At 42.6% G+C, this 13,623-nt stretch overlaps 1 protein-coding gene across 2 annotated transcripts in view; it reads right to left on the bottom strand.

The window, feature by feature from the left end:
* The window catches only part of rab11fip3 (RAB11 family interacting protein 3 (class II)), a 29,836-nt gene that overhangs the window by 10,971 nt on the left and 5,242 nt on the right, over nt 1-13,623 (bottom strand). For both annotated transcript variants that reach the window (XM_070989968.1, XM_070989967.1), the window contains exons 2-4: nt 9,659-9,752; nt 5,144-5,220; nt 1,835-2,007 (exon numbers count right to left, since the gene is read on the bottom strand). In XM_070989968.1, the coding sequence (XP_070846069.1) occupies nt 1,835-2,007; nt 5,144-5,220; nt 9,659-9,752 (344 nt within the window). The remainder of the gene's footprint in view (nt 1-1,834; nt 2,008-5,143; nt 5,221-9,658; nt 9,753-13,623) is intronic.

The following is a 13,623-nucleotide window of genomic DNA, read 5'->3' on the forward strand; positions in this document are numbered from 1 at the left end:
CACCAGCAATTTTCTCATATAAACTAATTTCCATTCACAGACTGTGAAAACAGAAACTTGCATGATTCTGTTACTGATGAATTAAGAGAGAGCTTCTTCACTCTGGGAGGCGAGTTAGCTATCAGTTTCCAAACACACTGAAATGAAAGAATATAAAGGTCATACAGTTGCACAGAATGAGCGTTAGTTTCCTGTCAGCAACGGATTTAACAGGCTGATGGTGTGAGTAAGTGGGGAGATTCAGATTAGCCGATGCCAAAAAAGAAAAAGGGAAAACAACAACAAAAAAAAGAGCCAACTCAACACTTCCTGGAATTCAAGGCTCAATCGTGGAATGGGAAGTCTAAACACATCCACGTCAAGCAGACCACTCCAATCTGTCATCAAGCCGGACGGACCGGTCACAGAGTCAGCAGATGAGGCCTCGTTTGTCTGCATTTCCTTGTGTTAGCCATAAATACTATATCAACAAGACCCTTCATGGACAGACATACAGACCTCATCTGCAGGAACTACCTGCCCTCAACAAAAAGCATGAATGGATCAAATTCAAATAAGTAATATTCAAGAAACTGAGTCCAAGATGAGGGTTTGAGCTACACCTTCAAATATAGAAAATCTCCGACTCATCCTACTTGTGTGACGCAAATAATGGATTGTTGTTGGGAGGACATTTGCATCCAGTTAATCCACTGGGTCTTCAGTTCCTCGGGTAGTAGGTGTAGACGACGACTTTTGGGTTTAACAACAGAGAAATTGGTGTGCATTGCTCATGAGGACAACAGCAGTTAGTGGATGTACCTCCAGTTCTATGAGTGCATGCGTAGCCCTCTACCTGCATGTTATCATGGCCACAGCAAAGCATATTATTTATAGTATGATAAAACATTTGTCATGGTAATGATGGTAATGCAAAATCCAGTAAAATTATAAGGAAAGAATAAAAGATTTCAACTCCAGTCCAAAGCAATCGTAAGGCAAGGAACAGAAGACAAAACTGCTCCGACAAAAGCATGAACAGGACTCAAGTGTTTCAAGAAAAACACATTAGGCTGCAGAAAGGACACGAAAAATATTTCACCTGCTGTGATCATTTACAGTTTATGCCATAATTCAGAGAAGATGAGCAGTCTCTTTTCAGCCGGCACAAAGGACGCTCCACTCAAACACAACGACTTGGGTGGGAATGGTGGAAGGGTTTTCTGTGCTCAAGGTCTCTGGCGCTCACGCTGTGCACGTTTCAAGTTATCTCTAAATGAGTTTTCCTGTTCAGCCGTACAGAAAAAATCAAAAGTCAACGTCCCTGCTGACTATTTAAAGTGCTGCCTCGAGCTGCCTGTGACTATACGTGTGCAAGTACGTGAGGAGCTATTAAATTGTCAAATAAGGACAAAAAAGAGGAAAGCAAACGCAGAAGAACACTAAGATACTGCATGTTTGACTGACGCCTGCATTTAAGGCGTTAGCTCAATCAAGTGGTGGCTGTGTACTGCCTGTCTGGTGACCCAAATAGAGCCCAAGTGATCCAGCATTGGGCATGTAAGACTCGTTAGCCACGTGATCTGTGTGAAAGGTCAGTGCAGGGCAGCTCCAGGGCTAACCCTCAGCTGGACATCTGAGACATATTCAAGGCAAATTCTGCAGGCAGCAGCGATTACGGACAGCGTTATGACGTTGATCCGGTTCTCATGACAAGTGGATTACAACTGATGATGCGTGACAGAAGTCATTCAGGGTCGCAACACACAGCAGAGAGCGCACAACCCTCTGAACCTCGCCTCATCCTTGCTTGTGAAAGACTGTGTATGCAGTCAAAAGTGGAATGAATCCCAACCTGTTTCCGCCATCTTCGGGGTCGTGCAGCGTGGCCTCGATGCCGCTGTCCGTCTCCACGTCCTCATGCATCTCGGGCGGTACCAGGGCCCCCGTGTCCTCATCCGTGAAGGTCTCACATTCACTGTAAGTGCTCTCGGAGCCCAGGTACGCGCTGTCCGTCACCTCATTTTGCTGCAGTAACGGAAACAAAGCGAGAAAAAACACATTATAGAATGAACATCAAACGGACAAATCCATACTGACCTGAACAGGCAACAACAGGGCATGAACATGAATGGGACTTAATGTATACAAACTGGAGTGAATCAGAATCTGAATCATTATTGGCCAAACAGGTGTACACATTGACTCAGACAAAGAATAAAGCACTAATGACCAATTAGAAAACTTACAGCAATACTGCACAGATACATAAGACTATGCATTGTGATTACTTTATGCATATCTTCTAACAATGTTGACAGAATGCTTTTAAAACATCATCAGATGCATTTTAGTCGAGGATGATTTGCGAGCATGTGAAACAAAGGGAGACAGCACACCGACAGGTTGTTCAAACGCTGTGAGAAAAACAGCCATTTCGAAGACGGTCTATTTTAAATGTTCAAGTCTAGCCAGTAGGTATCGACGCCAATTACACCGACAACCAAACAAATCATAGAGCATACACAGACTTCAGAGACAGTCTGCTGTGACTCAGATGGCTGTTCCAAGCTAAACCTGCTGCACCAACACCTCTAAGCAACAAGTTCAAACAACATGAGCAAGCTTTAGGCTTTCCAAGTAACAAATACCAAATGCTCAATATAAAACCCATAGATACATGCCAAAAAAACCTTCTGAAGCTCTTAGCAACTAGAGACACATTATCACAGCCGTGAAGTAAAAATGAAGGCAAGACAGGTGAGTCATGTTAGAAAGCATAACGTACCATTATAAATGAAGCTTCGGGAGAAGCAGGGCTCAGAGGGCTATCCACCATGCCCAGAACCATTGTCTCTGCCCGGTCTCACTGGCAGGAAAGCTGGTCTGATATGAGAGCCTCCTACTAATGCTTCCTCACCTTCACTCTCAGCGAGAGAGTGCGTTTGAAAAACAAAAAGGAAAACACTGTGACACCTCGTTCAGCTCCACTGGGTGGTCAGAGGGGAGGAGACAGAGGCAAAGTCCAAAGAGTAGCAGAAGTCAGCTGTAATGCTCAATCAACAGGCCTGAGTTTAAAACACCAAATGATCAGCTGAATGATTGTTTAATCTTTCCAAGCTCCTAAGAGCTTCAGTTCCCAGACCAGAGAGACAGAATAAATCATTGAGCCATGCTCTACATGTTACAGACTGTACTGTGAATGAGGGCTATACATCTTAACAACCTGCCATAACTGTCTGACTGTTTGCCAATAGAAAACTAACATGCTGTTAAGGTATAACACTGAAAGGCTGAGTGGGCGCTTAATCTGTTTTGGCAGAATAATAACAAAAACAGCGGTTATGACAAGTGGGGAGGCCACGATTACGCTTGTTATGTGGTTCTAAAATGTGAGATTGAAATGTGAAAGTCAGCAAGGGCAGAAAATATTTATTAAAGGAAAAGCCGGGGAGGATGGGGCGTTGCTTTTCTCTTATGCCAGGCCTCGGCTGAACAGCCTCACCTTGCCTGTTTTGAAAGCAAACAGGGCGAGAACAGCACAGCCATTGAGAGAGAGGAACCCTTTTCTGGCAGGAACCCGAGGGAAAAACAAGGCCGCGGACACAGGTGTGGTGCCTCCTTCAAACATACACACAAACTTCCCCAAAACTCTGCTTACAGTTTCCAGTAAACAGCAACGGCACTTTATAAATCACTGGACCTTACACATTGTTAGTTCGGATTCACATCGACTTTCCTGCATAGAACACGTCCATTTCTGATCTTGCTCTGAGGCGCAAACTGCATTTGAAAGTCTGCAGTTAGCTAAATCAATTTACAATCATATGGAACCAAACATGATATAAACAACTCTGAATTGGATTGTGATATCAAAGATAAGATAATATTGTTAGCGGGAGCGTGATGCTGTGAGCACAGACGCACAGATTTTTACATAGCTTGCAGATAAGCTGTGAAATATCCTTAGGGATATTACAAAGCCCCCGATATCCCAAAATACAAGATGTTTTGTTTCTTTGACACTCACCCCATGTCGAACGCAAGCGTATCTGTCATTCTGATCTGCACCAGCTGGTTCGTGTCTCAGCTGTGTCACGAGGGTAACAGCGACCTGAGGTGTTTATTTATGCTTCAAGTCTCTTTTTTTAGACAATACGCACATGTACACGAGGTTGATGGCCAATAATAAAAAGCACCAAATAAATATATCTACATTTTGCACCCTATGCAAAGCAGAGTGTGCTGCTTTCTGGACAAAGACACTGACAGCAATATGCGATCTTGAGTAACCGTGATTGGACAATATGAAAACAGGAACAAACAAGCACCCAATCCTAATACTCTGTCAATTACACAATGTGAAAGGTCTCCATTTTCCATGTCAAACAACTTTTAACAAGGCCTTCACTCTGTTCTGGTGCCTTGGAGCAGTCACTAAATCAAATAAGACTGTATAATAACATCTCACATCAGATCTCTCTTATTAGATTAACTAGTCTTAACAAAAACATATGGGGATGCAATGTTTGGAAGTTTTTCCACCAAAGTATTTCAGCTGAATGCCTGTCTTTATCACACAATCATCAACTCATGAAGGCCATGAAATGGATTATTTGCGCTCTTGACTATGGTACATGGCCTGCACTTCTAAACCACACCAAGAGAGGGCGCTGATACTTTACGGCGTACAGCCACTAAAACAACAGTCACAGCCCTGCACTGCCCAAAGTGCACACAATAGCAGAAACATTGAAATTTTGCAGAGGCCAGCACCAGTGATGGTTAAATATACAAGCTCTGTGCCAAGAGGAGACCGGAATTCCAGATATGCTAACCACAATTGTAAAAACACAAGTCTACACAGACGTAAAAACTCAACGCACATTCCAGCTAATTCAATATTTGTCAGAGAATACTCCTAAGCCGAGCCTGCCAGATGCTATTTTGTGTCAGCCAAACCAGGGTGTTCAGTCTGTGGAACTTTCACAGAGTGGTAATGATAGCTCTGCAAGCCACTCGCTGAATTACAGTGGGAAGAGGGAGAGTGCACAGGGAGTTCAGCCTGTGACCTCCACAGACTGCGCTGCTGCGTGCACCAATGGAAACTGAGGGCACAACAACTGGACCAGAGAGAGGTTAAGCCTCCTGTGCGGCGCCTCACCTCGTCATACTCCTCTGGACAGCCCACAGCTCCATCCCCTGGACTGTAGTTTACACTGTAGAGTTGTGGCTCTGGACCTGCAGATAAGAGCGGAAGAAGACAGGATTAATGTGTGCAGAATAAACACGTGAAGTCAAACAGCCGAGGAGGCTCAACAAACACAAGACCGGTGCGTACAGTACCAACGTCCATGCGCAAACAAACAGCCTTTAATGAAAAAGGAAGGTTAGAGTTTTAAGGATAAAGCCATGAGCATTTGTACTGAAAAATGATAGAAAGACAGCTTTCTTGGATAGGACTTCAGCCGTGTCCCACTCTCTGCTTAATAGCATTACAATTACCATTTAAATGTCTGCCAGACTCATAAAGAAGATCAATGATGTGAAAAGTTTCTTCATCCTGCTGATAAGTGTGGCGCCTGCTGGGTCTGGCAATATAAAAATTACCTGCCACATCTAATTGTTTAATCACTGAATGTTTAATATGCTCATTTAATAACAGATTACAATGTTTTTGTACCATTTTTAATTTCTAATTTAAATGAACATAAGCTCATCTTTAAGTATGAAAAAGGGTAACTTTATCTACAGCTTTAAAAGACATTAAGTATATTCTGCTGTGCCTTTTAGATAAAACTATCTTTGTTTCAAAGGCTGATTTTTCTGCCTACAACACGTTTGCTCAAGTGAGCGATCAGCACATTTAAGCGTTCGTGTCCTAGCTGCCCCACTTTGACATACTTACAGTCAGCACTCTAAGCGTGATGTGACAGTAAACATTATGTAACTTTTACGCTCCCATTACAAAGACTATTCCATGTCATGTAATAAGGGTATGGGGGAAAAATAAAACAATAAAAAAGGACAACAAGCAGCCCATATCCAATTCAGATTTGTCAACTGAGGTCTCTGTTGAAAGCACCTGCAGACAAGCAATGTAACCTGAGACCAGCCGAGTCCCATCAGCCACTGCGGCTCCTGTATCTAGTAAACAGAGCAGTGAACAGCACCCTGCTGAGGGAACTGAACACAAACAGTGTTCTCCAAATCTGCCAGTAGACCCGAGGGGTTTTTGTGCCCCCTCGCCTTACGTAACCCGTTGCTCTTGATCACTCGTGCACGTGGAAGTAAGTGAAATAAGTCTGCACCGAGTGGGGCTGTGCAGCAGAGGCTGGCTTCTGCTGGAGCAACACACCTGCAGTCCCCTGGCATGATGTCAAAATATCAGAGGGCACGGATACTTTCTAGACTAACTTTTGTTGTTCCAGACATGCAACAGCCACTACAGGGGACAAGGCATTTCCATAGCCTGCAGGACTGTCTTTATTAAAAGGTACCCCTGCCAGTAATAAGCAGTGCAGAAATGAAATTAAACAAGGAGGCCTGCCATGAAGTTTAGAGTGAAACTAGGCAAGTGGAAGAGCAGGTTTTGCCTTCTGTTTATAGGAAAGGTGGTGATAATTGTGGTAGAGACCATGACATGAGTCTTGTCTGTCTAAAAATCAATACTTTAGCTGTGAAGTGGCTAAAAAAGCAGACTCCACCTTTACAAGCATGGTGGAATTCTGTCAGCAGCGTGTGAGCGGCTTGGGAAGTTATAGTAGAGGTCTGATGTTCACACGCTAACGGGAAACTGGCTTCCAGCAGGAAATATCTGATTCATTTTCCACAGAAAACACTGAAGAGAGGCAGAAAAGAAAGGACAGCATGTAATGTGAACATGGAACAATGATCCCTGGCTGGATTCTGACCCACGACCTCATGGTTACACGATATATGCATTAGTCTAACAACTGAACACAATAGATTTTTAAAGTTCAAAATGAGAACAATAATTTCAACTGTCATCCTCACATCACGTCCAGCTGTCCAAATCATGACCCCATGCGAGACAGTTGGATTGTGTGCGAGACACACGCAGGCAGGTTTTCTCAATCTGGCTGAATTTTTGGGACTCGTGACAAGGACAGAAACACATGAGAAACAGAGAGGACAGGGCGAAGAGACAGGCCAGTAAATAATTTAGGTGAATAGGACTCTCTGCCCAAACCCCATCTCCCTGCCACTCCCGCTCTGAAGCGTTGCCAGTAAGCCCATGTGTCCGAGCATCTCATGCTTTCCAGCGCATGACTTATTAATGGTCTGAGTAACCAGAGCTGTGCAACCCAGAAAGCCTTGGGAAAGAGTACTACCAATCAATAGGCTGCGATGACGTCATCACAACCTGTATGGTGCGTCAACACAATCAGCATGTGCTGCAAACAGCGGCAGAGCTGATACTCTTTGGGATGATGTCACTTCGGTGTGTCTAAATCCGTCAGCTACACTTCACAAACTGTTACGACAAGACGATGTTTCAAATTCAAAGTCAATTCAAGATTTAGATTAGATTTAGTGCTGAGGTGAAGCCTGAAAAACCTGGTGACACAGCTGTCAAGGCAGGCTTAATAAATTGTTAAAAGCATAGAAAGTGGAACAGGAGGGCAGCAAAATGGTTAAAGGAAGAATAACAGCATTTTGCAAGCAGTTACAAAGAATTTGGGTCAGTCTTCTGCCTTCCCTTTCAAAATCCCTCACCTAAACTGAGCCATGGATGTGAACATACTGTGTTGACAACAATATTGGGCGCCATGGGGACTGCAGAAGGATGGAGCCAGATGCTGGAGACTAAATGTAGGTGCAGGAATTTGCTGCTGAAGCATTTTTTTCTTTTAATCACAGCAGAATTAAGTAGGTTAGCCAAAATCAAATAAAAAAAAATGGGAAAGAGACTTACTCATGGAGTACAACATGCAGATAAAATAACAACATCAGTCCATAAAACAAAGAGTTCACCATCCATCACATTAATATGTCCAATAAAAACATTTTTGACAAAAGCGAGCCATCTTTATGTCAGAATATTTTTAGTGGGTAGATTTCGCAAATTTTTAAATATGGAACGCCAACAGGCCAACTGAGTCCACAGCAAGGGTCACTAGGTAGGAGTTTAAAGTTACTGCTGGGATTTTCAGAAAATCCTTGTTATTAATGACACTGATGACTGTTAAGTGAGAGTTAGCATCATGATCACGTTACATGGTAAACTAATCTACTATGCAAGTCAACTAACATATCGACTCCGATAGTATTTTCTTAGTGATAATGTTGTTAAGCAAGCAAACTAAGGTCAGCCAGCTAGCTGTCACTTAGCGATGCTGCATGGATCTGACGTTGGTGGCTTTGTAACATTAGCTTATGAAGTAATTTGCAAACAGCAAGCTAGCAAATTTACCAGTCAGGTCAGCCCTGGGAGTCTGGATGAAGCTGATGTTATCCGGCCAAGACGCTATTTATCTTGTTACATTATCTAGCTAGCAATTTGTCCGCATTCGCAAGCAAGCTACTGTTGTCTAGCATCCGGCTTAACCTCCCAAGACCCAGCCTATTCATTTATGTCCTCTGTAGTGGACATTTGGTTTTGGTCTATATCTTTTGACTCATTTGAGCTACCCTACTAAGTCCTGGTGTGCTCAGTAGATGACATCCTGGCCTTTCCAATGATATCTCATATGTTTGGGTGGGATGAGGGGAACTTTGTTTTCATGCTGAGACAAAATGGGGACTGCAGCGAAACGCAAATGCCAGGAAAAGAGAAAAGGTAAGTCAAATATTGTTAAGATATTGTTTTTTAACTATGGCAATCAGATATTTTCTTGTCTAGGAACATGTCAGGAATCATAAAATTGGAGTCAGAGTTCAGTTAAACTTGTTGTTAGGAAAAATAATATAGTAATGTTATGTTTAATAATGTCAATTTTGTTCAGTAGTTCAACAAAAGATACAGGCCAAATGTTCAGTTTCATTTAAAAAATGGACCGACATTCTTGTTCTCTTGTCAGCCTACTATGATTTCGTTGTGTTATGGTAAAATCGTTCTGTTAGTCCACTACAGTGGACATGGTGTAAAATCTAAAATGAAAATATTTTTTACAAAATTCTAAATTGTGAGTTGTTGTTTTAGCTCCAAAGAGGCAGGAAATCACAAAAAAAAATAAATAAATTGAAAGACACTTTTTTTCCTTGGTTCTCACAATATCACTATACATTTCACATGCGTTGCAGTAATGTTAGCGTACTCCATTACTAAGCTTAAGTTTGCTGGTGTTGCACACTGTTGGTGGTGTAGGGGAGCAGGAAAGAGACAAGACACTTGAGAGCGCAGGTCTAATTTTTAAAGCTACATTCTAATCCGTTAACACATTTGCAATACAAAGCAATTAATATATTGAAATTGCATATTGCATTTTTAAAAGGGAAGACAAGGCTTATTTCCTACACGACAGAGCAGGTCTTGAATATAAGATTAAAAGCACTGGACACACACACACACACACACACACACACACACACACACACACACACACACACACACACACACACACACACACACACACACACACACACACACACACACACACACACACACACACACACACACACACACACACACACACACACACACCTGATGACTCACCTCCATTGCTAATTGCAGAGATTCCACGGTGGAAGTCTTCAAAGCTGATAACTCCCAGGCCACTGGGATCCAAAAACTTGGTCAGATCCTTCACCTAAAAGATAAAAGCAACAACATTCAAAACTCACATCATCATGGCAACATAAGACAATCTCTCTCCCATAACTATCATTTATTCTGCCTCGATGCTTCAGGATGATGTCATAAATGATGTAAGGGGAAGTTTTCCGCACAGGGGGTAAATGACACGACTGCGATGACTGCACACAGGCTTGAGTGGAAAAGCACATGCAGAAAGACGAGCCAGTGCTTGATCCGAACATAACCTCCATAAAACTATGAAGAGCTCATTCTTAAGGTCATTTTCAACAGGACAGTTTTACTGCAGAACTGCGTGAACTCTACTTCTGACCTCCGGAGGAACATCAGTTTTTGCAGACAGGGCAAGAGTGAGTTTACAAGGATTTTAATGTGTGCAAAGGGTACAGTCGTTACTCTCTCTGCATATGACCAGAAAATAAAAGTGGAATGAGGAGCCAAGAAAAATGTTACTTCACATTAATTAATAAAAGATGGGTTGCAGAGTCTTTCTCACATTACATGTTCCATTAATCTTACATTAAAAGAAATCTGAAGAAAAAGAATGCTTATTCTAAAGGCATGCATATGCAGCAATGTAGCCCTTTGTGCAGAGGAACATTGCTGCACTCAGCTGTTAAACGGGTTATGTAAGTGTGCCTACATACAGTATATTCCTACAGTCAGTAGCCTGGCAACAGGAGAACGTGTGCTTCAGTAACTACAAGAGCTCAGAGCACAAAAAACAACAAAGCACCCTGGATAAACAACTTTTTTCGATTGAAAACTGACTCCTGGTGTATGTGAAATGAAATCTAATCTCATGTGTACTTGGTGAGCCTTCACCTGTACAAACTCCTTGGCACACTTCCCCCAATTAATGTTTACTATCTTGTTATCTGGCTCCCAGTGGCCTGGGAATTAGATATACGTCTGTATCTGCAGAACTATTGGTGGCGCCGAGCAATCAAAAACCATTTACATAAATAAGAGACCGAGTCAAACGTCGTCCATCACATAATTGCACAAACCCATTATTACAGTGTAATTTCAGGCGTGTATCACTGACAAAATTAGCTGGGAGGGAGCCTGAGAGTATGTCGGGTGAGGTTTCTGTGGTTTTGGTCGGCTTATTCCTTGAGAAAGCGAGCGCGCAACGCGAACATGGTCATTTTACCGAGACCTTCTGTGTGTGTGGCTTCTCTCTTATGTACTTTTTATATCGGTTACACATGAAAACAAGTTGATCTGCTTAGCGATGCTGAGCTCCGACTCAGGAGGCTGAAAAGGCTGAAACTCCTAATAAACTGACTCCGAAAACCCTTGTAGCTTATGATCTGGGTTTGGTGAATTAAACCCAGCTGTACTTAGTGAGTGTAGGGGAGTGGCAGATCTCACTGAACGGTGGTTAACGCTGCGAAGTTAAGTTTAGCATGTTGAATCAAGGCCCATCCTCGTTCCATCCCCGCTATGCTAAACCTTTCCATAAAGTAGATCTGCTATGTACTGCAGGCTGTTGGTGAGGAAACAGGGTTTGTTTTAGGGGCTGAACCTGTGAAAATAAGTTCATTGCTGAGGTCTGTGGTCGGCATTTGAATACAGCTTTCACTTTTTCTTCTTCGCAATGGAGCATCACAGTTCACATGTTCCATGCAGCTGTTAAGAAACACCTCTACTGGGTGAGGTGAGAAAACTGACGTGTGACTGGAAAATTAACTGTTTGTGGTCTTGATTATATTTGTACATAACAGCTACAAGAAGCAGTGAATTTGTGCTGGTTGTTGCCCCTGCACTGACAGGCTGGGGCAGAATACTATAATGACCATCACTGAACAGATTGGGTGAACCACTGGGACAGCCAAAGCAACCAAAGCAATTTAAACCCACTATACTGTGGAAGCTATCCATGGCCTACATCAGAGTTGTTAAGCCCGTACAGCAGTGCCAGGCCCCTCAGGCCTTATGAAGAGAGCCTGTTGGCTATTCCTAGGTCTAACCTAAAAACTAAAAGGTGACTGTGGCTTCAGTTCTCTTGTGTTTTGGCCCAAGAAATGTCTTCCTACAGCCGCTTAACGGGCAAACTGTGCCCATTTAAACTTTATTAATTCACTTCATTGGTTGTGGGAGGAAGCACTGTGTTCTGTTATGGATGAATTCATGCATTCATTCTTGTTTAGATTACAGTGTAGTCTGTGCTCTATATTTGACCTGCTGGCAGCATCTGCTGTGTTCTTGCATGGCTCTTGTGACACAACATGTCAATACAATTACAGTTTACATTGCATTACATTACAATTACAATTTACTGGCATGAAGTTTAGACAAGCTAAAATACTTAGGTATATATTTAAATACTTGTTTTTATGTACATCTTTGTCTTTTGTTGGTCATTTTTTTTACTATTTTCCTGCAATTTAATCACTGAAACTATCTGCATCATGCAATAATTTGCATCGTTACACCTAACAAGCACCGCCCTGAGAGACGGGGCAGATAACAACTAAACTCAAAGGCAACGCTGTCAGCTCTAGCTGAAGGCACTGTGGTTTTTCTGTTTCCTCTATTTGTGTCTAATCAGTGCTGGGGCACGCCTGACCGCCTCCACACAAACCGCTGTTGTGCATAACCCCATGGAGAAGAATACCCTTTGGTGAGAGTCTTTCCTGGAGGGGATTTCACAATAGTTCCTACATAAGACTGATAACCATGATCATAAGGCTAGCGGGTTGGCAAAAGATGATGAAAAAAGGCAGAGTGATCTTTGGATATAAAACATTAACATGCGCGCACAAAAGTGAACTCAAGAGAGGGGACGTTTTGGGGCATGGGACATTCCATTGCGGATCAGAGGGGCAGCACATAAAAGCAGCGGGTGAGGGGAGGGAGGCTGGCTAAAGTAGGGTCGGGAGTGTCGACTGACGAGAGACACGACCACAATGCAGCTCAGTGTGGCTTTTGTGCAGAATCGGGGTCAAAACCAGCGAGTGAAACCAATGAGTGGTAGTTAGAAAGATTTTTTTTTAACTGAATTCCCACATTTGTCACATGCCTGCAGGACAGTAGCCATACCTGCACTCATAACACTAACACATATCACTGAACTACTGTAAATCAGATGGTTTCATGACACTGACCTGACATCTAAAGGCTGCAAATCAACATATTATATATCTCAAAAAGGTCTCACTCGGAAAAGCAGTAGAGGCAGCGTTTCTAAAGTAATGAAAGGGTAAAATTGTGGGTCTTAATTGGAGAGCATCAATGATTTAACTCCAATAGACAAGCATAGAGTGGAACGGTGACTTACAATAAACCTGATTTTGTTATCTGCTTTCAGATTCCACATTAGGATGCTTGAATTCAAACCTCACACAAAGCAGTATGTGTGTGCGTGCGCACAGTCACTATCACATCCTGGAATAATTCTGGGGAAAACATTTGCATGCTTAGCATACAAGCAGTAGCCGAACATGCATGCAAATACCTCATGAATACCTTCCTGTAGTCTCTTGACAGGTTGCTGGGATATTTGCAAAGTGGTACGGGATAATAACACATGCACGGCCTGCTGCTAGCCCTCAACTTAACTTTGACAAGACAAATCCAAAATCTTACTGAGGAGTGCCTGTTGTATATAGGCTCAGCAGAAAATAAAGAGGAAGTTTGTAGATACAATAAAAAAATTACAACTAAACCAAATACTGTTTATCACACCCATAATTCCCGCTTCTGAATTAGTATGACCTAATGGCCCTGTGGTTTTTTTCAACCCCACAGCTAAAACATCTGTGTTACCTCCACAGTAACATTTCACTAATCTGAGCCGCTCAGGCGCAGAGGTTATTCAAACCACTTTTATCTCCAGATGACTGCAATACGATGACATA

The sequence above is a fragment of the Chaetodon trifascialis genome, chromosome 21 (assembly GCF_039877785.1).
Source record: "Chaetodon trifascialis isolate fChaTrf1 chromosome 21, fChaTrf1.hap1, whole genome shotgun sequence".
In the NCBI taxonomy this organism is placed as follows: Eukaryota; Metazoa; Chordata; class Actinopteri; order Chaetodontiformes; family Chaetodontidae; genus Chaetodon; species Chaetodon trifascialis.